Genomic DNA, 27599 nt, shown 5'->3' with positions numbered 1-27599 from the left:
CTCTGAAATAAAATGACTTTGTGAAGATCCTAACTATTGGATGCAAATGTGTATTAATTTTAAGCTAAACACACAAAATACTGTAGAAACTCAGCAGGTCAGGCAGCATCTAAAGAGACCTTTCATCAGGAAGGGGGCAGGAGCTAGAATAAGATGAGAGGAAGGGCTGGAGTCCAAGCTGGCAGGTTATGGACGGAACCAGGTGAGGTGTAAAGAGGTGGGGGTATGGAGTAAGAAGCTGGCAGATGAAAGGTGGAAGAGGTAAAAGGCTGAGAAAGTAAAAGAGGACAGTGGACCACAGAAGGGCAGAAAGATGGACACCAGAGGGAAGTGATGCACAGCTGAGAAGGAATGAGATGGGAAAACAATGGAGGACCGAGATCCTTCATCAGGAGAGGGGAAGCAGAGAAAAGGAAAGGACAGCAGAAGGGGAAAGAGCTGAGACATTATGGTAAGAACTTGATGGCCATGCTATCAGATTGGAGGCTACCCAGATGGAATATTTAATGCTTTTATTAAGAATATGAGATCAAATTGAATTGAATGGCCACTGGAAAATCCTACCTTTCTGGTAGACAGACCAAAGATTTAGTCCCCTTCAGATACTGCCTGTTCATAACCTGACCAGGGCGCTGAAGCTGTCACTCGCTTCCATTGTTTCCATGGTTTGTATTTTTTTTCATTCTCTTGTGCATCCAGTGTTGGTCTTTTGTTTATATTTGTATTCTTTTTCTTCAGTTGGGTTCTTTCATGTTTCTTGCTTTGTGGCTACCTGTAGGCAAGCAAACCCCAAGGTTGTATAATTAATACATTTTTTGATAATAAGTGCACATGTATCTCGAAGACAGGATGACCCACAAATTGGCTTAATAGCTTGACAGTTAAACATTAATTGATTTCCCATAAAAAATCAACAAAACCTTGTGCTATATCTGTCAATTCAGTCACCTTTCTTAAAGATACATGTAAATCTGCAGTTGAGATGTTTACTACTATGCTGTTGGTATTTCCTTTCAGCGGTGTTTTCTTGTGGTGAACTACATATACCTGTCTGGACATGCCCCCCCCCCCCCCGCTGACCGCTCCTGTGGCTCCTCCCACGGACCCCAGTATAAAGGCGATTGGAGGCACTGCTCCTCCCTCAGTCTCCAGGATGTTGTGTAGTGGTCTCTTGCAGCTAATAAAAGCCTGTCGTTTTCCTCCCGTCTCCGAGAGTTATTGATGGTGCATCAATTTTATTAGCTGCAACTTAAAAACATGGAGAGCATTTTACAACCAGATAAATTGGACATTGATCCTCAATCTCCCGAAGCAGCCATTGCTTTTGAACTCTGGCTTGCATGCTTCCAATCGTACCTGGAAGAGATTCCCGTGACTGAGCCTGCTATCATGTACAGAGTTCTCCTCTCCAGGGTCAGTCCGCGGGTATACTCTCTAATCAGGGACCTGCTGACCTACCAAGGGGCACTGGACACCCTCAAAAGACAGTACCTGCGGCCGGTGAACACCGTCAACACAAGACATTGCTTAGCGATGCTGCGGCAGTGGGCTGGAGAGTCAAGTGCTGAGTTTGTCCAGGCCCTACAGACACTCGTGCGGGCCTGCGACTGCAGGGGAATGATGGCGGAACAGCATGCGGAGCTCCTGGTACGAGACGCCTTTGTTACGGGGATCAGGTCAGTGTACATGCACCAACGGCTGCTGGAAAACGTTGATCTTACCTTACAGTCGGCGATCGAGCTGACCAACACACTGGAGACTGCTCTGCACAACGCTGATGCTGTCCAGCCTCCGCGATCCCCTGCCGGTCCCATGGGCACCTCAGACCCCGCCACCCACCGGCGAATCGACCACAGCTGCTGCCACTCGCGAGTCTGCGCAGTGTTACTTCTGCGGACTCGAAAAGCACCCCCGGAAATGCTGCCCGGCCCGAGAAGCTACCTACTCCAGCTGTGGAAAGAAGGGCCACTTTGCCAAGGCCTGTAAGTCAAAACCACGAGCGGGGTCGAGCAGCGCCACGTGCGAGACATGGGGGCGGCCATCTTGGTCACTGCCATCTTGCCTACCCGCCTCATGCGAGGCATGGGGACAGCCATCTTTATCAGCACCACCTCACCCCGCCTCCAACCCATGGGTGCTTACCGGGCACCATGACAGCGATTCAACTCTGGCCTCCATGACCCTCAACCAAAGCGCCCCACACCAGCTTGCAAGGTCAGTGATGGACATCTTGGTGGAGGGGCACAGGACTCACTGCCTGTTTAACACGGGCAGCACTGAGAGTTTTATTCACCTGGACACGGTGCAACGCTGCAGACTCGTGACATGGCCGGTAAGTCAGAGGGTCACCATGGCTTCTGGGTCGCATCCCACAGACATCCGGGTGGGTTGTGTAGCGACATTGGTGGTGTAGGGCACAGAATATCGGGACTTTGCGTTACTGGTCATGCCTCAACTGTGCGCGCCTGTGTTATAGGGGCTGGACTTCCAGAGCCACCTAAAAAGTGTGACTATGGCATATGAGGGGCCCCTCCCACCACTCACTGTCAGAAATCCTCAGTTTTGTGGGACTTCATCATATACCCCACTACTGACCACACACACACACTGACCCACACATCCCATCCAGCACCAGGCCGACAGCTGCGCTACTGACACCACTTGCGGCCTCTCCACCCTAAAGATCCCTCCCCCACCGCTGTTCGCCAACCTGATCCCCAACTGTAAACCTGTGGCAACTAAAAGCAGGAGGTACAGCGCGGGGGACAGGGCCTTCATTCAGTCGGAGGTGCAGCGGCTGCTCAGGGAGGGGATCATTGAACCAAGCACAAGTCCTTGGAGGGGCCAGGTAGTTGTTGTTCGGACTGGGCAGAAAAATAGGATGGTCGTGGACTATAGCCAAACCATCAATAGGTTCACGCAGCTTGACGCGTACCCCCTACCCCGCATTGCGGATATGGTCAACCAGATAGCTCAGTACAAGGTGTACTCAACCATAGACCTGAAATCTGCTTATCACCAGCTCCCCATCCGCCCAGAGGACTGCCCCTACACCGCCTTCGAGGCGGGCGGCAGGCTCTATCACTTCCTGCGCGTCCTCTTCAGTGTCACGAATGGTGTCTCTATCTTCCAGAGGGAAATGGACTGGATGGTGGACCAGTGCCAACTGAAGGCCACGTTCCCATATCTGGATAACATCACCATCTGCGGTCATGACTGGCAGGATCACAACACCAACCTCCAACGATTTTTCCAAACGGCCAAAGCTCTTAACCTTACCTATAACAGGGACAAGTGTGTGTTCGGAACCACCCGACTCGCTATCCTTGGGTATGTCGTGGAGAACGGGGTCATTGGCCCTGATCCCGACCGTATGCGCCCCCTGTTAGAACTCCCTCTTCCCACCACCCTCAAAGCCCTCAAACGGTGCCTGGGCTTCTTTTCCTATTACGCCCAATGGGTCCCCCATTACACAGACAAGGCCTGCCCCCTGGTCAAGTCTACCGCATTTCCCCTCTCTGCCGAGGCCCACGCGACCTTCAGCCGCATTAAAGGGGACATTGCCAAAGCAACTATGCATGCGGTGGACGAGACCATTCCCTTCCAAGTAGAGAGTGACGCCTCCGACTGCGCTGGCTGCTACCCTCAATCAGGCAGGCAGGACAGTAGCATTCTTTTCTCGCACCCTCCAAGGCTCCGAAATTCGGCACTCCGCGGTGGAGAAAGAAGTCCAGGCCATAGTGAAAGCTATTAGGCACTGGAGGCACTATCTCGCTGGCAAAAGGTTCACCTTGCTGACCGACCAGTGCTCGGTTGCGTTCCTGTTCAGCAACCAACAGCGGGGCAAAATCAAAAATGATAAAATTTTGAGGTGGAGAATAGAACTCTCCACCTACAACAATGATATCCTGTACCGGCCTGGAAGGCTCAATGAGCCCCCTGATGCCCTAACCCGGGGAGCGTGTGCCAGTGCACAGCTCGACCAGCTGTACGCCCTCCATGCAGATCTTTGCCACCCGGGGGTCACCCGACTTTACCATTTCGTGAAAGGCCGGAACCTGCTGTACTCCCTTGAGGAAATCAAGATGATGACCAGTGATTGCCAAGTCTGCGCTGAGTGCAAACCGCACTTCTACCGTCCTGAAAAGGCTCAACTTATCAAGGCCACCCGCCCCTTTGAGCGACTGAGTGTTGACTTTAAGGGCCCCCTTCCCTCCACCAACCGCAATGTCTACTTTCTCAACATAATTGACGAGTACTGGTGGTTCCTCTTTGCCATCCCCTGCCCTGATACCACTGCCACGTCCGTCATAAAAGCCCTGCGCCAGCTCTTCACTCTGTTCGGGTATCCCTGCTATATCCACAGTGATAGAGGGTCCTCCTTTATGAGTGAAGAGCTGCGCCAGTACCTGCTGGCTAGGGGTATTGCTACTAGTAGGACCACGAGTTATAACCCCCGGGGAAATGGACAGGTGGAGAGGGAGAATGCCACAGTTTGGAAAGTCACACTCTTAGCCCTTAAATCAAAGGGTTGCCGGTCTCTCAATGGCAGGAGGTCCTCCTCGGGGCACTCTACTCTATCCACTCCCTGTTATGTACGTTCATAAATGCCACCCCTCATGAGCGCCTCTTTTCTTTTCCCAGGAAGTCTGCCACTGGGACCACCCTACCAGCTTGGCTGACGTCCCCGGGGCCAGTGCTGCTCCGGAAACATGCGAGGAGCAATAAATACTTCCCGATGGTCGAGAGGGTTCACCTCCTACATGCGAACCCCCAGTATGCCTACGTGGTCTTACCTAATGGGCAGGAGGACACGGTCTCCGTCCGCGACCTGGCGCCCGCAGGAGCACCAGACCACTACCCCGAACACTCCACGGTGACTATGAACCCCGTACCCACCAAGGTGTATACCCATGAGACATTGTGCACACCAAGCCCTACACAGACTCCTCACGACACTCCTATACCGGGTATCTCGCACATGCATATACCATGCACATGTATGAGGGATCACTGACGACAAGTGGGCTGACACCTCCAGTCAGGCCGGAACCAGCACGATCACTGTCTCCGGTGCAATCACCACCGGCACCTGTGCAATCACAGCCGGTGCTACGTAGATCGCAGCGACAGATTCGACCACCTGATAGACTTAACCTGTAAATATACTTGTAAGAAACTTCGCCCCATGGGGACTCTCTTTGGGGGTGAATGTAGTGAACTACATATGCCTGTCTAGACACGCCCCCCCCCCCCCCCCCCCCCCGCTGACTGCTCCTGTGGTTCCTCCCACAGACCCCGGTATAAAGGCGATTGGAGGCACTGCTCCTTTCTCAGTCTCCAGGATGTTGTGTGGTGGGCTCTTGCTGCTAATCATGGTCTCTTGCAGCAAATAAAAGCCTATCATTCACCTCCCGTCTCCGAGAGTTATTGATGGTGCATCAGTTCTGTTTTTAGAAAGTTTTGGTTTAAGCTAAAGGGCAAAGGGCTATGCCATTCAACTTAGGAATGTCATGTCAGTAAATCAGGATGATGGAAATGGAAGAAGCTTCTAGAAGACTGGGCAGAGTGAGATTTGCGATGGATAGTGTGATTTGGTGGGAGCTAAGGAGAGGACAGGAGGGAAGATGGCTGAGAATGCTGTGGGAAGGAGAGTCCCTGTTGCACAAAGAGCTTTGCGCAGATGAATGGCTCCAAGGGGGAAGGGGCAATACTCCAGAGAGAGCATCCGTTTATTTCAGATGGATTTTGAGCGACTTTTGGAATATGGTGTGTGCTTTCACGCAGCCCATGGGTCCAATGTGTGGGGAGAAAAAGACAACTCCAGGATAAGCTGCAACTTCAGGTGTACATTCAGACTGGAAAGGGCCCTTTATTTTATATTTTCTTTTCCTTTTTCCTACTAACTGTTCAATAAACCTGAAATTGGTAAGTACACTTTCTTTAGAATTCTATGTGGTGTACAATCTGTTAATCTCTTGCCGACCAATAATAGTGTATAGGCAGTATTTATGCAGCATTTGCTCAAATTGAGGTTCCTTTAACTGGAACACCATGATGTTCCTGTTTGGTTGAACCCCAAATCATTCCAAACCTCGATACCTATTGTTTATGAAAGTTGCCTTCTCAACTCAAGTCCCGTGGCTGTTGGCTAACGAGATAAGTTGGCATATGAGCTGACTGAGGGGGTTACATACACATAACCCTTGGGGATAATTTTTTTCCTCTTTAGTCACAGGCCACCATGTACAACCACTTGATGTGTACCCTATATATTGCCAATATTTCCAAATGTTGAGAGCACTCATTTCCACCACCTCAGGCAATGCCAAAAGACTTGCACTTGGCATAGAAAAGTTTCTCCTAAATCCCTCTTCACTCTAAACCTTTCCCCTTTAATTTGAGCCACACACACAGAAGCTGGAGGAACTCAGCAGGGCAGACAGCAACTATGAAATAGAGTAAACAGTCAATGTGTCAGCCTGAGACCCTTCGTCAGGACCCTCTAGTTCTAGATACCTCTGATATGAGTAAAAAAATTCTTAGTAACTTACAATCCTTACCCTTTTCAATAGCCACCTTAAAATGCTTCACAATTTGCAAAATTGTCTCTAAATGTCATTTAAATAACTTGCCTACCTACATTTCCTAAGATTAATTGTAGCAAACCGTAAGACATTGAAGTAGAGTTGGGCCATTTAGCCCATCAATATATGCTCTGCGAGTCCATCTTTTATATTTGTTTTATTATCCCTCTCAAAACCATTCACCTGCCTTTTCACATAACATCCAATGGTTTTACTAATCAAGAAACTATCAATCTCCACTTTAAAGATACTCAGTGACTTGGCCCCCACAGATGTCTGCGATAATCTGTGGTTTAGATTCACCATCATCTGGCTAAAGAAATTCCTTCTCATGTTTCAAAGGGACATCCCTCGATAGGGAACATCACTATCCAAGCTTTTCAATAACTACCCCCCCCCCCCATTCTTAACTCCAGCAAGTACCTTTGCCCAGAGATGTCAGAGATGTCAGACTATCCACAGATGACGTCTTTCATTCCCAGAGTCATTCTTGTGAACCTCCATTGAACTCTCTCCAATACAATGCCAGCATGTCTTTTCTTAGACAAAGGGCCCAAAACTGTTCACAACACTCCAAGTGCAGTCTGACCAATGCATTATAAATCCTCTGCATTACTTATAGTTGCAAGAAAAAGTTTGTAAACCAACCCTTTGCAATTATCTGGCTATTCATAAAATGTGGTCTGATCATCATCTAAGTCACAATAATAGACAAATAACAGAAACAATTGTACTTTTCATGTCTTTATTGAACACATTGTTTAATCATTCAGATCAGGCTGGAAAAAGTATGTGAACTTTTGTATTTAATAACTGGTAGAACTGTTTTCTCTATCTGTTAATCAGACTTGCACAATAGCAAGAAGTAACTTTTCAGGAAGGATGTGCTGAAACTGGAGAGAGTTCAAAGGAGGTTAATGAAAGTGATTCCAGGATTGAATGGCTTGTCATATGAAGAGCATCTGATGTCTGAGTCTGTATTCACTGGAATTCAGAAGGATGAGGGTTGACCTCATTGAAACCTATTGAATGGTGAAAGGCCTTGATAGAGGGTGTGGAGAACATTTCTCCATATAACTGTTTAACAATTACAGCATGGAAAAAGGCCATCTCGGCCCTTTTAGCCTTTGCCACCCTAGTCCCACCGACGTGCACTCAAACCATAACTCTCCATTCCTTTCCTGTCCATATACCTATCCAATTTTTTTTTTACAAAGCTGTTTAATTTCATCAATATTTCTGGGATACCTTGCATGAAATAGGTCATGCCACAGCATCTCAACTGGGTTAAGACCACAAGATGTAGGAACAGAATTAGGCCATTTGGCCCATTGAATCTGCTCTGCCATTTCATCATGGCTGATCCAATTTTCCTCTCAGCTGCAATTTCCTGCTTTCTCCCTGTATCCCTTCATGCCCTGACCAGTCAAGAACCTGTCAACCTCTGCCTTAAATATACATAAAGACTTGGCCTGCACAGCTGCTTGTGGCAAAGAATTCCACAGATTCACCACTCTCTGGTTAAAGAAATTTCTCCTTATCTCCATTCTAAAAGGATGCCACTCTATTCTGATGTTCTGTCTTCTGGTCTTAGACTCTCTTACCATAGGAAATATTCTCTCCACACCCACTATCAAGGCCTTTCACCATTCAATAGGTTTCAATGAGGTCAACCCTCATCCTTCTGAATTCCAGTGAATACAGACTCAGAGACATCAGATGCTCTTCATATGACAAGCCATTCAATCCTGGAATCACTTTCATTAACCTCCTTTGAACTCTCTCCAGTTTCAGCACATCCTTCCTGAGATATTGGGCCCAAAACTGCTCACAATACTCCAAGTGAGGCCTCACCAGTGCTTTATAAAGTCTCAGCATTACATCTTAGCTTTTATATTCTAGTCCTTTTGAAATGAATGCTAACATCACATTTGCCTTCCTCACTACTGTTTCAACCTTTAGGGAATCCTGCACAGACTCCCAAGACCGCTTGTACCTCAGTTTTTTGTATTTTCTCTCCATTTTGAAAATAGGTACCACTTTCGTTTCATCTACCAAAGTGCATGAGCATACACTTCCCAACATTGTATTCCATCTGCCAATTTTTTGCCCATTCTAATTTTTCCAAGTCGTTCTGTAGCCTCTCTACTTCCTCAAAACTACCTGCCCCTCCACCTATCTTCATATTGTTTGCAAATTTTGTAAGTCAATTCAATCAGCTAAATCATTGACATTTAATGTAAAAAGAATCTGTCCCATCACAGACCACTAGTCACCATCAGCCAACCAGAAAAGACTTTTTATTCCCATTTTGCCTCCTGCCAATTAGCCCTTGCTTTATCCATGCTAGGATCTTTCCTGTAATACCATGGGCTATTAGCTTGTTAAACAACCTCATATGTGGCAAATTGTCAAAGGTTTTCTTAAAATCCAGGTAACGACAACCAATTCTCCTTTGTTTATCCTGCTTGTTATTTCCTCAAAGCACTCCAACAGATCTGTCAGGCAGGATATTCCCTTGAGGAAACCATGCTGTCTTATCATGTGCCTCCGAGTACCCTGAGACGTCATCCTTAATAATCAACTCCAACATCTTCGCAACTAGCTGGCCTATAATTTCCTTTCTTCTGGAGTGGAGTGACATTTGCAATTTTCCAGTCTTCCAGAACTATTCTGGTGATTCTTGAAAGATCATTAATGCCTCCACGATCTCTTCAGCCGCCTCTTTCAGAATTCTGGGGTGTACACCATCTGGTCCAGGTGACTTCAGACCTTTTAGTTTCCAAAGAATCTTCTCTCTAGCAATGGTAACTTCACACATTTTGTGAACCCTGACACCTGGGACTTTCACCATACTGCTAGTATCTTCTACAGTGAAGACTGATGCAAAATACTGATTCAGTTCATCCACCATTTCCTTGTCCCACATTACTACCTCTCCAGCATCATTTCTAGCAGTCCGATATCCACTCTCACCTGTTTTACACTTTATATATTTTTTTAAACTTCTGGTATCCTCTTTATTATTGGCTAGCTTATTTTTGTATTCCGTCTTTACCTTCTTAATGACTTTTTAGTCTTTTTCTGCTGGTTTTAAAATGATTCCAAACCCTTAAATTTTTGCTCTTCTCATCAGCCAGTTGTCATCCTGCCTTTGGGATGTGAACTTTTCCTTTTGGGATGTGTACTGTACATCCTGAGCCTTCCCAACTGCTTTCAGAAATTTCAGCCATCATCCCTGCCAGTGTTCATTTCCAATCCATTTTGGCCAACTCCTTTCTCATGGCTCTGTAATTCCCTTTATTCCACTGTAATACTGATAAATCTGACTTCAGCTTCTCTTTCTTAAATTTCAGGGTGATTTTGATCATATTATGATCACATGACCCTTGGGGTTCTTTTACCTTGAACTCTCTGATCAATTCTGGTTTGTTGCACGACACCCAATCCAGAATAGCTGATCCCCACGTGGGCTCAACCACAAGCTGCTCTAAAAACTACACTGGTAGACACTCTAGAAATACCACCTCTGGAATCCAGCACCAGTCTGATTTTCCCCATCTACTTGCATATTGAAATCCCCCATGACTATTATAACATTGCCCTTTTGGCATCAATTTCCTGTTGTAACTTGCAGACCACATCCATACTGCTGTTTTGAGGGGGGGGGGGGGGGTTGGGGGAGAGATCTGCATGGTGTTGGCACGCCATTCCTTCCAAATATTTCTGCCAAAATATTAAACTTTATCTGTCTACAGAACATTGTGGAAGATACAGGTGGGCTTTTGAAAATGTGAAGCATTTTTGTTTTTGAGAGTTGTTTCCTTTGATGAATACAATTCTTGTTCAGTGTTTTCCTCGTGGACACATGAACAGACCATAGCAAATTCTAGAGATTGCTGCAGGTCTTTTGCTGTTACCCTTGGGTTCTCTATCACTTCCTTCAGCATTGCATGTTGTGCTCGGTGTGATCTTTGCAGGACACCCAGTGTTAGAGTAATGATAGTACTAAATTTCCTCCGTTTGTAAACTGATGAACACTCAGATCTTTAGGAATGCTTTTGTAGCCTTTTCCAGCTTCATGCATCTCAACAATTGTTCCAAGGTCATCTGGAAGTTGTTTTGAGCAAGGCAGATAAACAGAGGAGCAGGCTCTGTCAGTAAGCTGACTTTGTCGTTCAGAGGGCAGGGCTCCTTCTATCTCATCTCATTGATCAGAACACCTGACTCCAAGTAGCTTTTGTAGAAGGCATTACCCCAGAAATTCACTTATTTCTTGAACCTAGACTGCAATTGATTAAATTCAGTAGAAGTGGCAGAGGCAGGTTCGGTAGTCAATTAAAGTAAAATTCGATAGGTATATGGACAGGAAAGGAATGGAGGGTTATGGGCTGAGTGCAAGCCACTGGGACTAGGTGGAAGTGCTTGGCAAGGACTAGAAGGGCTGAGATGGCCTGTTTCCATGCTGTAATTGTTATATAAATGGTACACTCAGCATTGACAAGTAGTACATTTGTTTGTGTTATTTGTTTTGGCAGAATCTGTTTATCCATTATTATGACTTAGATGAAGATCAAACCACATTTCATGAGTAATTAATGCAGAAAACCTGGTACTGTAATTGCAAAGAATTCACACAATTTCTTATAACTGTACTTGGTGTAATATCCTAGTTCTCTTTAAATGAATGTAACATTGCATTTGTCTTCCTTACCACCAACACAACCTGCAGTAATTTTGATGGAATCCTGCAGGATTCCCAATCCCCCCCCCCCCCATTTAGAAATTAGTTGTACACTTACCCCAATTGTATGACCACACATTATGTTCCATCTGCCACTTTGTCCATTCTCCTGATCTATTCAAGTCCTACTGCAGACTCCCTGCTTCCTTACCACTGTCTCTGTCCTTGGTGTTCTCAGCAAACTTAATCATCCAGCATTAATAGCATACAACATGAAAAATGATCCCAACACCAAACCCTACTTACCAGCAGACAATCAGAAAAGGCCCCATTTTATTGCAACTGCCTCCAAGTCAGCCAATTTTCTATCCATGCTAGTGGCTTTCCTGGTAGACCATCATGTGCACCACCTTCTGGAAATCCAAGTATGTAAAATGCACTGTCTGTTTATCCGCTCTCAGGCAAGGTTTCCCCTCCAGTAAACTTTACTGACTGGACTATATTATCATGTACCTGAAATCACATTCTTAACAAATGATTCCATCTTACCAACCCTTGAAGACAGACAACTGGCCTACAATCTGTTCTTGGAGGGTGTGACATCAACAGTTTCCAAGTTCCTCCAGAACACAGCAATTCTTGAAAGATGCTTCAACTACCTTTCATAAACCTGGTCCATGTCACTACCTATATACAAACTGCTGAACTATTCCAGTCCTATACCATTCCCCATTCATGATTGATTAAATATTGGAAAAGTTTAAATTCTTATGCTGTAACCCTATTATCCTTGTATCGCTGTTTGCATATTCCTTCAGGCCCATAGTGTAATCCCAGTAAACTGATCACTTGTATTTCTTTTAAGCTCCATATATAATTGCCCTCATCCAAAGAAAAAAGATATTGTCCTTCATTATCACAAGTTCTTAAAGTGCCAGTCTGCCCTTGTGTACATGCAGCACTTCCTAGACCATGTCACTGAGCAAAATCCAGGTCGGCATTGATTGTTCTCGATAAAAACCACTTGTTTTCCTTGCACAGTCACAAACCAGTTCATCGTATGTATTTGCTCAGTCATTCTAATTTGAATTATCAGTGGCATGAAATATTTAAAAGTGTGATATTGTGTGTAAAAGCAAACTGCAGTTATGGGAAATGAAAATGCAAGCCAAGCAGTATCTTTGCAGAGAGGAATGGTAGCATAGCGACTTAAAAACATTGGAATTTGCAGAGAATTGTGAATACAACTAATTTTTTTTTTTACAGGAGCTGAAAGATTTATCACCATATCAGAATGAGAGCTTTTCCCCCCTCCTTAAAGCCATACCAGAAAGAAAATTGTCTTCAAGCAGAAGTGGCTAGTTCTGAAGTTGAATAACCAGTCTGTCCAAACTGGCCAGCCATTGAGCTTTTCCCCCCTCTGCATAGATGTTGCCTGACCGAAGTATGCCTTGCTTTGTTTCCAAGTCACCTAAAGGATTTCTTCCATGCATGGTACAATTCTGCAAGTCTTGCAACAGGATTTTAAAATGAAACTGATTCTTATACTTGTACTAAACTTTAATAATCGAAAATTTCCCTCATTTCCACAAATGTCACATGGTAGTGATCCTTTAGTCAACATTTTGAAATATCCGCCAGAGCATTAAAATTACATGAAGCCATTCCTAGAATACAAACAAACCCATTCAGAAGCTCCAAATTATGTGGATACTTTCAAACACTGAATGGTTTCTCAGGCCTGAACTTTGAATTTGCAAACTTAATGTCAGGCACCTCAAAAAAAGCAAGATTGAAGCACATGGCAAGTTACTATGTATGTAAGTCAGTAATTCTGGGCTGTTTTACAGTATCTTAGCAAAAATCTCATGGGATATCCTTGTCTCCAGCTTGAAATGCATCCCCTGGAGCTTCAGAAGCCTCATTCTCAACGCCCAAATTGCTATTTCAGTGTGAGCAATAGGAACCCGATAGAGATCCCAAATTACAGACAACCCAACTAAGGAAGGGCATCCAAGTCGAGGCCTACAACCTTGCTCGACACTTTGTCCCCACTCCCATATTGGCAATTTAGCAGTGTTAGAAGCCTTTTGCATAAAGTTCACCTGTCATCTCTTCATTGGGAACTTGTGATGCTTGGGCCACATTCTTGGTAATTATCCCACCCTCAGCCCAACTTGTAATTGCTACCATCAGACAACCCCTTCAGTTAGCTCGATTGTTGACAAAAAGTGAAAGCATGCTAGTCCAATGAGAATATTGGAAAAGAAATATTTATTGACATGAAACTGATGCATAAACAATATAAAACTTCACTCCAATGTCTGAAAACTACTTCCTATCAACAGTCTTCATTTCCCATCTACACTCTGCCTCCATCCCCAGAGTTCCTTGATGACCTAAAAAAACAGAAGAGGTTATATCAGACAATATCACAAGCAGGCCCATCCCACTAGTCAAAGCCTTATTGCATGCATTAACATACTTCAGAATACCCAGCAACCCTTAACACCTCTGCAACACACCAAATGCTGTAATTCAGGAAGTGGATTAGTCCTGTTGAATGGCTTCAACCCAAAGCAACGACTGCTCTCCATAAGACTGCTCAAGATTTCCAGAATCTCTTGTTAATGATTTACTACACCTTTGCAGCTTGTTTAGGATTTAGGGTAGAAATCTAACTTAATGTATCACAATTTTTAACCTTTTCTAGACCAAAGTCAATTGTTAAAAGTCCAAAATCGTGCCCATTTAAGGCATCATTTTAAATCTACTTTGTGCTGTCATTTGCACAACCAGCTTAAAGCAGGAATGGAGGAGGAAACCCAGTTACAGGGAAAACATCCAAAACCCACCAAGAGTACACCAGGAATTTATAAAGGCACAACTAGCATAACCCCTGCAGTAATAGCTGCCTGGTAAACTCAGGTAGTGATAGTGGGAAATTGCAAATGTCACCGTACTCTTAAGGGAGGCAGATGGGAAATTACAGGTCAGTTAGCCTGATTTCAGTGGTTGGAAAGATGTCAGAGCATGAGGTTTCAGAGTACCTAGAGGCACAAATAAAAAGAGGCCAAAGTCAGCATAGTTTTCTCGAGAGGAAATCTTGCCTGGCAAATCTGATGGAATGTGCATGCTGTTTACTTGGATTTTCAGACCTTTGATAAGGTGCCACACAAGGCAGCTCATTAAGATAAAGCGTGCACAACATTATATGAAATGGATAGAAGATCGGCTGACAGGCAAGAAAGGGGGCCTCTGGCTGTGGTGTTCCACAGGGTTCAGAGTTAGGACTGCTTTTCATATTTCAAGTATTTTGATGAAGGAATTGATGGTCAACTTTACAGACAGTACAAAGATGGGTGGAGTAAGCGTTGAGAAAGCAGGGTGTACACAGTACTCTGAGCAGCCTTGCCAAGAAAGGATGCACTAACATTGGAGAGGGCTCAGAAGTGGTTCACAAGAATGTCTCTGGGAATGAAAGGGGAAATGTCTGAGGAGTGTTTATGGCTTTAGAACTTTACACACTGGGAATTTAGAAGACTAGGGAAGGTGGGGGCACGAAGCCTAAATGGAGTGGACATGGAGGAAATGTTTCCTATGGTGGGGGAGTCAGAACCACGAGGACCTGCCTCAATAGAGGGACATCCATTTAGAACCGACCCAATATCCATTTTGTGTCTCAATGTACAGAGTATTAAGAAATATGATAATCTTGTTGCACTATTAGATTGTCAGGTATGATGTTGTGGCCATCACAGAATTGTGACTGAAGGATGGTTGAGGTTGGGAGCTGAATGTCCAAGGTTACATGTTCTATTTGAGGTATAGGAAGGTAGGCAGAGGATGTGGCATCAGTAAGATGTTACATTGGATCAGATGATGTGGAGTCCTTGTGGGTTAAGAACCTGCATAGAGGATTGTCTTCAACTACAACATTATATTTATCAGCTGGAATTTGGAGGAAGTCTGAGAATCATAACGGGAGTGCTGCGGGAGCCATTTTTATTTTTTCTTTTCATCGGGGTTAATAGAAGCGGAACTGCGCGGGCGTGACGCCAGGCAGTGAAGCGCGGAAGATTTAAAAGGAACACAGCCTTATACAGCAGGCAGCATAGTGAACCAGGAGCAGAGTGAAGGCTTAGGGGCTTTGGCTCAACAGGCTTAGGCAGAAATGGGCGAGGCAAGGCAGGTTTAGTTTTCAATTAATCCTGTTATTTGAGGAAAGGGGGAATTGTGAGTGAGGGCAGCTTCTTGTTCTCGGTGTCGGATGTGGGAGGTGCTGGAGTCTCCTAGCCTCCCGGACGTCCATGTCTGCGTCAGGTGCGCTGAGGTGCAGCTCGATGATCTTTGGTCAGGGAGTGAGGAGTTACACGCAGGCGGTCACATCAGGGCCATGGGAGGCAGACAAGTGGGTCATGGTTAGGAGAGAGAAAGGTAAGAGTAAGGTATTAGAGAGTACTCAAGTGGATGCACCCCTTGACAATAACTGGACAGCCTACCTGGGGGAAAGCAACAGTGGCCATGCCTCCGGCACAGAGTCAGCCCTATAGCTCAGAAGGGTAGGGAAAAGAGGAAAGGCAGTAGTAATAGGAGACTCAATAGTTAGGGGGTCAGATAGGCAATTCTGTGGACTCAGTCAGGAGACCCAGATGGTAGTTTGCCTCCCTCCAGAGTCCAGGATGTTTCTGATCGTGTCCAAGATATCCTGAAGTGCGTGGCATGGTACATATAGGCGCCAATGACATAGGTAGGATAAGGGAAGAGGTCCTGAAAGGAGAATATAGGGAGTTAGGAAGGGAGTTGAGAAGGACTGTAAAGGTAGTAATCTCAGGATTACTGCCTGTGCCATGTGACAGTGAGATAGGAATGGAATGAGGTAGAGGATAAATGCATGGCTGAGGGATTGCAGCAAGGGGCAGGGATTCAAGTTTCTGGATCATTAGGACCTCTTTGGGGGCAGGTGTGACCTGTACAAACAGGATGGGTTGCACTTGAATCCTAGGAGGCCCAATAGCCTGGCGGGGAGATTTGCTAAGGCTACTGGGGAGACTTTAAACTAGAATGGTTGGGGGTGGGAATCAAATTGAAGAGACTAGGGGAGAGGAGGTTAGTTCACAAATAGAGAAAGCTTGTAGACAGTGTGAGGGAGGATAAGCAGGTGATAAAGAGGAGCGTTCAGACCGAAGACGTAGAGGAGAAGGAACAAAAAGATTAAGTTGTTTGCACTGTTAGGGATAAACAGAGTAAGAGGTGGAGAATTTCTTAAATGCATCTATTTTAATGCTAGGAGCATTGTAAGAAAGGTGGATGAGCTTAGAGCATGGATTGACACCTGGAAATAAGATGTTATAGCTATTAGTGAAACATGGCGGGGGGGGGGGGGGGTGATTGGCAACTAAACATTCCTGGATTTCGTTGCTTCAGGTGTGATAGAATCAGAGGGACATGAGGAGGAGGTGTTGCATTGCTCGTCAGAGAAAATATTCAGCGGTACTTTGGCAGGGTAGATTAGAGGGCTCGTCTAGTGATTGAGGAATGGGAAAGGTGTAGTAACACTTATAGGGGTGTATGATAGACCACCTAATGGGGAGTGAGAATTGGAGGAGGAAATCTGTAAGGAGATAGCAGATATTTGTAGTAAGCACAGGGTTGTGATTATGGGAAATTTTAATTTTCCCACACAGACTGGGAAGCCCATTCTGTAAAAGGGATGGATGGTTGAGATTGTAAAATGTGTGCAGGATAGTTTTTTGCATCAATACATAAAGGCACCAACTAGAGAAGGGGCAGTGTTGGATCTCCCGTTAGGGAATGAGATAGGTCAGGTGATGAACGTATGTGTTGGGGAGCACTTCAGGTCCAGTGATCACAATGCCATTAGTTTCAATATAATTATGTAGGATAGGACTGGACCCAGGGTTGAGTTTTTTGATTGCAGAAAAGCTAACTGAGATAAGAAAGGATTTAGAAGGAGTGGAATGGGACAATTTGTTTTATGGGAAGGATGTAATAGAGATTGGAGCCCCATGTGGATTTAGCCAAACACTCCACTCCAAGGTTGTACAGCTCTGACCTTCTCAGACAATGCCCATTGCAGTAAAGAACCAAATAAATACATTCTAATTAGGGTGATTATAGGAGCAACCAGTTCACAGCCAATCTAGTCCTCATTAACTTCTCACCTCTGGGTCCTCCATTCTGAAACTGTGTTTAATGTAGTTGGAGAACTTTGCTTCCCCTTTTGGCAGACCAACACCCTGTTGAGACAAATTAGAATTAGAATCATACAACATATATACAATACACAAAACCATTCATTCTGGTTAAGGGATTGCCATGATCTTAAACCTTTTTTAAAACATTTGTTTAAATGTCAAGCAACAGTAAATACAGCAAACCTGCTCCAGCAACTAAAAATACATAACCACATGCATGAACAATGCCAACAATAGCCTCTATTTTACAGTGAAAATCAAAGCAGAACCAATTTAATGATCAACAACTTTATAGGCTTTTATCAAACCTGATTTACCTCTTCCTGACCGATGCATGCAAATTATCTAGCATATCAGAATTATTAGCTATCTGCTTATGATCAGTTTTTAATCCTGGCAAACATTCAAATGCTTAGTCTAGGGCAGGGGTCGGCAGCCCGCGGCTCTTTGATCTCTGTGCTGCGGCTCCCCGTGGTTTGTTAGTTTTTGAAATGTAATTCGAAATTTGAAGATTATGGTGATCTTGTACAATCTAAAAACGTTGCAGAGACCCCATTTCCTGGCACACCCGCAACCGTTCCGGCTAAGGGAGATAGCCTACGGGGGTTTGTGAGTACGTGTCTTTTGGAGCATCCGCGCCCATGGGGACGGGTTGAGGGAGGCTTTAAATCAAGGCTGTTTAGTTTGAATAAAGTTACCTTTGACTGCAGTGTCTTTATTTTAGCGCTGCGTGTAGCACTACACCGCTACGTGTTTTTTACCACTATTAATATACATCACCACTGCCAATGCCTGACACCCGCCAGTGCGTGCTTTCTTTTAATTCTTCGATCCAAGGTAGGCAAACTATGGAATAACCTTCAACCCAACGTCTTTTTTTCGGAGTTCAAAATGTTTTTGTTGCATGCAGAAATGTAATTTCGTTTTCTCTGCAGGAGTTCATCAATTTCATAAATGCAACACATTATAGTTTGTTTATACATAGCATAAAGGCAAAAAAAAACGTTGTATGCAGTGTTATTTCATTTTAAATATCAAACGGGTTTTGTGGCTCCCAGTGTTTTCTTTTCTATGGGAAATGGGTCCATATTGGCTCTTTCATTGGTAAACGTTGCCGACCCCTGGTCTAGGGCTTCTATACCAATTCTAAATGTACCACCAGCACGTCGAATAACATTTTATAAAAACCAGCCGATGTTACCTGACCAGAAACAAATAACCGAGTTCTAATGGTTATTCCAAAGGCACTCACTTTTTCCACTGAAGCCTTCAACTTAGCCTTGATATCTTCAGCTGTCAATGAGGGTTTTGGAGTCTTGGGTGTCTGAGGCTTATTGCCTGATTTCTTTGATAATTCTGGTGTCTGCAAAATAAAAAGGAACTAACTAATCTCACTTGTGTAGTACAATGTAAAGCATGTATACATTAAGTTGCAGCAATGATACACAATGGATTTTGATTCTGGAAACGTGTCCTGCAAGTTCAATACTGAAACAATACAGGTAAAAACATCAACGCCAATAAGCAGTAAACTGAGAAGAAAATCCCAATTTAATAATTATTTCTGATCTAGGTGATAAATCTATTTTAACTCCCAATCTACAAACATCCACTAAAATGCATATGCAAGCTAACAAAGAACCTTATTTTGATATCACCGACTCTCCACAAGCAGCTAACAGGAACCTGGTTTGTATTCAAGTTATTGTATCGGAACACTAACTTTTGATTGTGGTTTAGCTGGTGTGGCTTTGGTTGGTGTTTTGCCATTTTGGCTGGAAGCTCCCTTTGGTCCTGCCCCCTTCAGTCCAGGAGTAACTTTCTGTGGAGTTTTCTGGATACAAACAAAGCACGATTGAAAATGACATTTACCCAGCATACAATTTAAAATGTCCACCTTTCAAACATTTACCAACCCAAAAGCTCATTCAGTGGCCCAATATCAGATTTTTGACCAGTTATGGATCTTTAATGCAGCTTGTAATGGTTTTCCTGCAGTACATCTAGTATTAAATTGTTATGGAATGATAGTCCAAAATAATACAGCGATTTCATTAAATTGTCATCTGCCATAGTAAAAGATGGCCATCTGATACAAAACTCAATTTGAATTCCAGCACCATCCACCTTCGGTGTATTTTCTACACATCAACATCTGGAGAAGGAAAATATTGATCCTCACAGTTAATCATTCAGTAAGAATCTAATGCTTTTGCTTTTCAAAATTAACACTGCAAAAAGGTGCTTGAGAAGATTTTATGAAAATTAAACAAAAGGTTTTCCCTTCTGAAACTTTACCTACCATCTCAATGGTCCTTTTTATTTGCATCTCTGCCTATTTCACTGGGGCTCAAAGGTACCCCAGGATCCACAATCTGCAACTTTTTTACCTTTTTAGCAGGGGTCACTACTGCAATCTCTTCATCATCCTCATCATCATCTTCATCTTCATCATCATCATCATCATCTCTAAACAAGAGCTTGTTTCAGTGAGTCAACCAGCCACATTTCTTCACAAGTAAAAAGATTTTCACATTTCAATATTGCCAAAACAGCACAGTTGCTTAACTCAATTCTTTGCGTCTTTTATACTTTAAAGTTTAACCTTTATTCCACATTATGAATATCTCCTATCATATACTTACTCCAAAACAAATATGCAGAAAATGAAGGAATACAGATCACTAGCTTATTAGTGCAGTACCACATCATGGAGTGAAGGGTGTTGCACAGGTCAGTGACAGAATTTTTCATGTTAAATGTCATTGATTTGTATAATTGATGTATTTGTTGAAACAAGGGAGTCTGCAGAATGACCCAAGATTGGGAGAACAAAGTGGCAGATGAAATATAGTACAGGGAAGGGTATGGTCATTCAGTTTGGCTGAATTTAGAAAGACAAGACTACTTTTAAATAGAGAGAAAATTCCAAAAGAGGTGCAAAACAGGAGCCCACGTACAAGATTCTCTAAAGGGTAACATGCAGGTTGAGGAAGGAAGGCAAATTCATTTTGACAGGATTAAAATATAAAAGTGAGAAGGCAATGTTGAAGTTTATAAGGCATTGGCCAAGCTGTACCTGGGAGAATGAGAGCAGTTTTCAGTTGACATTGGAGAGAGTCCAGAAGTTTACAAGAATGCCCCTGGAAATGAAGTGGTTAATGGAGCACTGAGAGATATCTCATGAAATACTGGAAGACCTACAGTTGAGTGGATGTTTCCTTTAGGGAGATGACCCTCTAAAATAGAGGGAATGTGGAATACATCACCAGTCTTCAATAAAGGCCATCATTAGATATAGAGAAGATAGAATTGGTTTCACAGGGATAATAAACCAGATATTGATGAAATCAGCGATTCATTCCCAGAACCTCTTCTGAGCTCTCTCCAATGACACCACCTTTCTGAGCTAGGGGCCCAAAATTGTTGACAATACTCTAAGCGCTTACTATCCTCTTGCTTTTAAATTCCATTCCCTTTGAAATAAATACCAAAGTTGCATTTACCTTCTTTACCAGATTCAAAATGGGAGTAAATTAAGCTTCTGGGAGTCTTGCACAAGGACTCCGCACTTCTGGTGTATGCCTTCTCCCCATTTAGACAGTCGAGTCTACTGTTCCCCTCACCAAAATGCATCATACATTTCCCAACATTGTATTCCACCTACCTTTTTTTGCCAATTCTTCCAATGTGTCCTAGTCCTACCACGATCTCCTCAGCACTACCTGCCCCTCCACCGAACTTTGTATCATCCACAAATCCATTACCAAATCAATGTGAATAGCAGCCCCAGTACTGACAGCCAAGGAACATCACTATTCACTGGCAGCCGACCAAAAAAGGCCCCTTTCACTCCCACTCACTGCCTGCCTCCTGCCTGTCAGCAATGGACTGAATCGGCTCAGTCTTCACCCCAAATTTCTTAATCTTACATTGCTAATGTTACTAACAAAACATGATTGACCAGCTATGACTTTCCAAACAATATTCTCCATTGAAGCGTTCTGAAAATACTCACTCGAAGTCATCTTCATCCTCCATTTTCATTTTTTTCTGTCAAGCAAAAAAAAGTTATACTGGGGATAGATTTAACTAGAGAAAAGCAAACAGAACTTTGAGCACCCACACCCCAACGTGTTTAGAGTGACTATGCCAGTGTCAGAGTGAAATAAATCTAGTTAACAGCAGAAAATTAATTTCACAGAATTCAGCCTTATCATTACCTGTATTAATTTCGAATCTCCAGGAGCTGCTCGCTTAACTGCTTGCTTTGCTACAGCATTCTCCAACACACTGTCATCCTCTTCATCAGAATCCAAATCAGCTGAAAGATTAATCACCAAATGTGAAAGGGGAATCCTTGATACTTCTCAAAATTAGCATTCCCCCTCAATGTCAGTGAGAGCTAGCCACCAACTTCCGGGGTGGGGTAGTGGGGGGAAGAGGGCAGAGACACCGTCTTGTCTCAACTGTGTGAAGTTAAAGGGGTTGGAAGATTTAAGATCCTAGACACCACCCACTAGGGTGGAGCCTTGTAAGTAAGTTACCATTCTGCTGTTATAGACAGTTCCATAGTTCACTGATCAATATACCCCATTATGGCACTTCACTTTCTCTGCATTCACATGGCTATACTTTCCTTGTATAGCCATGTATACTTTTCATTCCATGAATAGAATAAAAATGGATGGCATGCAAGGTCTTTACCTTTGTACATGTAAGAATAACTTTAACATACCAAGTCAATAGAAAGCAAATAGTGTAAGCCCAAACAACACTATTCTCTTCAAATTTTTAAACACAAACTTTTAAATTCCAGACCTGGTACCTCAGTTTTTTGGTACCCTAACCCAGTTGCTTCCACACCAGACAGACATGCACCAGTGCTAACCACCCTTAAACTACTGTTAAATCACTCACCTTCCCTCCACCCAGGTATTTCTCAAGCACTTACTCACCTATGAGATGTTGTCCACTGATGTACACAGGTCCTGTTCCAGATTTCAGTCTGAATGTCACTGGTGGCTCAATTTCAAATCCTCCCAAACTAACCTAGTTTCAAAACAATTAAAAATTCAATCTTTTCTAGGAAAAGCAATGTCACTGAACTACTAAATGTTGTAAGCCAATGGGTATCCATGAATAATTTGCTTTTATGTTAACTGTCAGATGTCACCAAAAAAAAAAATGGGGCACCCGTTCTGCACAGCTCCCCCACTCCTGCAATTGACAGGAGCAGCCCCAACCTCCTTAACCAGCAACTGAACTTGATTCTAACAAATAGAGTAAAATAACAATGTGGGACAGCCCAGGAACAGGACTCCAGCTGTTCACAAATGATAGTGATTGTAAAAATGACAATACCAAAAAAGGTGATTTGATTCTGAATGGTACTTTCGTCAGGGAGGAACTTAGCAGATAGGACCTAAGCTCAAGTAATCTGCAAGCTCATTAAAAACCTAGCTTAGACATGTTGGATTTGTGATATTTACATCCCCTGAAATAAGAGTTGTTATTTTTTAAAGACTGGTGAGAAATACCTTCAGAGGATAGTGAGCCTTTGGCACTCAGTACCCATGGGCCCAACAGAATTCCAACTTGGTGCTCATTGAAAACAAGGACTACAGACATTAATCATGTTGTAATAGTGCAACATGAATTGTGGCACAAACTCAAGAGTTGGAAAGCCTACTTAGAGCACTGATTAAAAGTTATACTGCAGCCAACCAGAAAAGGAATTTTATTCACCCATTCATTTCCAAAAGCAGGATACTCAATAATTATGCAAAAAAGCTGTTATAGGACAAGTGCACCCCCCCCATGTATTATAAACAATTTGTTCGTGTGACCTGCAGGGTGCTCATATTGCATACTTACTGTAGGTTGTACATTTAACCTCAAAGCAGCCAATGTGATTTTTGTATTCCTGCCTTCAAAATTCAATCCTTCTGCTTCTACCAAGTGTACATCATCACTAGCATCAGCACCAAGACAAACCTGTAAAATCAAAGGGGGACAACGTTGAGAATACATTTGACAAAGAGTGAGAAGACCATTTATATCAAACTAATAGAAGAAACAATGCAGCCAGAAGAGTCACACAATATCAACAAAGGTTAAGCATTTATATTTCCTTGAAAAGACACGAGTTACAGAACAGGCCCTTCAGTCCATCTGGTGCATGCCAAACTATTACACTGCCTAATCTCATCAATCTGCTCCTGGACCACAGTCCTCCATACCTTGTCCATTTACATACCTCTTCAAATTTCTCCTAAAAATGTTGAAATTGCACTGGTGGAGCTCATTTCACTCTACCCACCCTGAGTGAAGTTGCCCTTAAATATTTCATCTTTCACCCTTAACCCATGACCTTTAGTTGTAATCACCACTCAAGCTCAGAAAAAAGCCTGTTTGCAGTTACCCTGTCTATGTTGTTCAGTCATTAAGTCAAGTGGACCATAAGGTTTTCATGGCAAGACAGGGAATGGTTAGGGTTAGATTGCCAGGCCTTTCTTCCATGCAAATACTGCTGCCCAGATTGTGACCTAGGTGGGTTTGAACCCTGCCTTGAAGACCAGTGCTGATGCCACACCACCACCAGCTGGCCCACCCATCTATACCCTCTATCACTTCTCTCATTCTTCCAACACTCCAGGGAACAGTCTTAACCTATTCAACCTTTCCCTACAACTCAGTTTCTCAAGTCCCAGCAATATCCCCATAAGCTTTCTCTGCACTCTTACAACCTTATTAGCATTTTTCTGTAGGTACACAAAACTCCAAATTAGGCCTCACCAACAGCTTCCCTCAAACTGTAACGAAGCATAGTGATGAACTATATGGGGTAAATGCTGTCCACGTGGACAAGATCTGGCATGGAAGGCTCATTCAAATTGTGCACCACTGGGATCTAAGTCAACTGTAATAGGTAAAGGACAGATTGCTGTACCGATTGTAAAAACATTTAACATTTATGTATTAAACACCAATACAGGAGCCTCAGCACGAGGTATGCACAAACATAACGGGTGAGGCAAGGTAAATGAAGGACCGAAGTTCCGGGTGGAGACCATGCCCAGGAGCCGATTATGCGGTGCCGCATGGAGCGGGGAATACATACCACCCGAAGAGACAGTTGATGCTCGGAGTTATCGTCCGCCACTTCCATTTTGAATTCCTTTGCAGTGGCCTTTAGTTCACAGCCTGGGAAAGGGACAGAGACGATGAGCAGTGGGCCAGATCCCCTTTACCTACTACGCGAGAGCGGCCCCATCACCCATCATGGCACCGAACCCCGTGCACCCACCGCCCGATCCGAGGCCTCAGGCCCGCTACACGTGGGCTGGCATACGGGGCCGGGCCTGCAGAAGCAGACGCTCCCAAACTAGGCCGAGGGTCGAGCGTACGGCCCCTGCCGAGTCTTAGTCGGCTCTCACCGAACAGGAAAGTCCGCGACGGCAGCGAGGCGCTTTCCAGCGCATTATCCAGGTCGTAGTCCTCCATCTTGCAAGTCCCGCTGCTCCGGCAATAAGACCAGCGCGGCGCTCGCTGCCGCCTTATATAGGCACGGCAGCCCCGCCTCCTGCGCAGATCTCGCGCGATCCAGCCAGCTGTCAATCACCTGCACCGTCTGGTACTTGACATTTCGAGCCCTGAAAAACACTCTGATCTTCATCAGCTTTACAAACTGCGGTAAGCTCTCACTATGTTAATGCTATGTGGTAAATAGTATTTAATAGTATAAAGTGTTATTACTGACAAATGCGAAATATATTGCTTTGCAGCAGCTGTACAGTGCAATACATAAAACAGTATAAGTTACAATAGGAAATATAGTTTAAAAAGAGCAAAATAATGAGGTATTCATTGGTTTTTCTGATAGTAGAGAAGAAAAAATTGTTCCTGAAACATTGAATGTGTCTGTGCAGCTTCTTGTACTCGGCCCCTGACGGCAGCAATGCAAAGAGAGCATGTCCTGGGTGGTGGGATTCCTTAATTATGGATCCTACTCTTTTCACAAAACAACAAGAGAAAATCTGCAGATGCTGGAAATCGAAGCAACTCACACAAAATGCTGGAAGAACTCAGCAGGCCAGGCAGCATCTATGGAAAAGAGTCCAGTCAACATTCGGGCCGAGACTGTCTTATTCAATAGATGCTAGTGTGGCCAAGTGGTTAAGGCGTTTGTCTGGTGATTTGAAGGTGGCTAGTTCGAGCCCTGGCTGACACTGCAGTAGGCCATTCGGCCCTTTGAGCCAGCACCACCATTCACTGTGATCATGGCTGATCATCCTGCCTTCTTCTCATATCCATTGACTCTGCTATCTCCGCTATCCTTGAGAAAAGCACTTACCACTCATTGCTCTGCAATGACACCGGTGACAAGCTGTATGGGTCCTAATGCCCTTCCCTTGGACAACATCGGTGGCATGGAGAGGGAAGACTTGCAGCTCAAGCAACTACTGGACTTCCATTAAAGAAAACTGCAGACTTTCCAAGGCGCAAATCCATGGTCTATTGAGAACATGGTCTATTGAGGCTACAGTGTTTAACTCTGATATAAAAATGGGAAAACTTGAAATACTCAGCAAGATGTTCAGCATCTGGGGCATGTTGATATTTCAAGACCAGGAAAGGTTAGTGGAGCTGGGCAGGACAGGGTTCGAAGCAGATAGAATTACATATGTCTCATAGATCTTGCTAACAAACTGCTTAGAAAAATGAAATAGCAAAATATTGCAGCTAGTGGAAATTTGAAATAAAAGCTAAATGCTGGAAATACTCAGTAGGTTAGGCTGCACCTGTGAGAAGAGAAAGTAAAGTCCTGTATCTCCATCTCCTATATCTCCATGAGGTGCTGCATCAAGAACGCAACACCTGTTGTTATCTCGGCTTTGCCATCTTCTTGAAAATTGGGGATAAGGCAAACCTTCACATATTTGCAGAAGAATAGTGATTTTTTTTGTTTTGGCACTATTTTTAATCTAGCTATTTAATAGGCAGATATATAATTACTATAATTGATTTACTTTTTTCTATATTATCATGTATTGCATTGAACTGCTGCTGCTAAGTCAACAAATTTCACGACATATGCCGGTGATAATAAATTCTGATTCTGATTCTGATTAAATTCTGATTCTGATTCAGTGGTTTAATATCCTTTTAACTAGTTGAAACATGTATCAGTTCCAGTGAAAGAACCGGCTTGAAATATCTGTCTCAGTCAGTATAAACTCTGAAGGGAAATGTAGGCAAATGGTAAATGACCACTGCTCTTTGTCTGAAAACCACTCAACTTCATTAGCAAGATTAATGTTCAATTTCACCAACACTGTTCAAAGGAGAAAAATTGATTTTCCCCTCAGTTACAAGCTTCCTAAAGACAAACTGAAGGCATTATTTTACTAAGCTCATTATAATCTCTTCTGTGGGGATAGAACATAGAAAATACAGGCCGTTCAACCAACAAAGCTATGCCAAACATGTCCTTACGTTAGAAATTACCTAGGCTTACCCATAGCCCTCTATTTTTCTAAACTCCATGTACCTATCCAGGAGCCTCTTAAAAGACCCTATCGTATTCGCCTCCACCACCAGCAGCCCATCCCATGCATTCACCATGCTCTGCATAAAAATTTTTTTATGTGTGCCTGCTTTCAAGCACCTTAAAATTATGCTCCCTTGTGCTGGCCGTTTCAACCCTGGGAAAAAGCCTCTGTCTATCCACACGATCAATGCCTCTCATTATCTTGTACACCTCTATAAGGTCACCTCTCATCCTCCGTCACTCCAAGGAGAAAAGGCCGAGTTCACGCAACCTAGTCTCATAAGGCATGCTCCCCAACCCAGGCAACATCCTTGTAAATCTCCTCTGCACTCTTTCTATGGTTTCCATATCCTTCCTGTAGTGAGGCAACCAGAACTGAGCACAGTACTCCAAGTGGGGTCTTATATAGCTGCAACATTACCTCTCGGCTCTTAAACTCAATCCCACGATTGATGAAGGCCAATACACCATACGCCTTCTTAACCACAGAGTCAACCTGCACAGCAGCTTTGAGTGTCCTATGGTCTCGGACCCCAAGATCCCTCTGATCCTCCACA

General features: G+C 43.8%; 1 protein-coding gene across 1 annotated transcript; it reads right to left on the bottom strand.

Moving 5' to 3' along the window:
- Window positions 1–13528: 13528 nt before the first annotated feature.
- On the bottom strand, window positions 13529–25084 carry LOC132405282 (nucleophosmin-like). Its single transcript, XM_059989967.1, has 11 exons — window positions 24929–25084; window positions 24613–24695; window positions 23367–23486; window positions 22448–22541; window positions 21713–21813; window positions 21508–21542; window positions 19880–19958; window positions 19213–19323; window positions 18742–18852; window positions 17457–17531; window positions 13529–13670 (listed from the first exon to the last, which is right to left on the bottom strand). Exons 1-11 carry the CDS (start codon window positions 24993–24995, stop codon window positions 13623–13625), a joined length of 924 nt encoding a protein of 307 aa, XP_059845950.1. The 5' UTR covers window positions 24996–25084; the 3' UTR covers window positions 13529–13622.
- Between the last annotated feature and the right edge of the window lie 2515 nt (window positions 25085–27599).

The sequence above is a fragment of the Hypanus sabinus genome, chromosome 15 (genome assembly GCF_030144855.1).
Source record: "Hypanus sabinus isolate sHypSab1 chromosome 15, sHypSab1.hap1, whole genome shotgun sequence".
Lineage (NCBI taxonomy): Eukaryota > Metazoa > Chordata > Chondrichthyes > Myliobatiformes > Dasyatidae > Hypanus > Hypanus sabinus.
This window is presented reverse-complemented; position numbering and strand designations above follow the sequence as displayed.

Excerpts from the sequence above, each read along its gene's own strand:
- LOC132405282 (XM_059989967.1), bottom strand. The coding sequence starts at position 24,995 with ATGGAGGACTACGACCTGGATAATGCGCTGGAAAGCGCCTCGCTGCCG. Across the intron at positions 23,487-24,612 it reads ATCAACTGTCTCTTCGGGTG|GTTTGTCTTGGTGCTGATGC; the intron begins GTATGTATTCCC and ends TTGATTTTACAG. Across the intron at positions 19,324-19,879 it reads TAGTGACCCCTGCTAAAAAG|AAAACTCCACAGAAAGTTAC; the intron begins GTAAAAAAGTTG and ends GTTTGTATCCAG.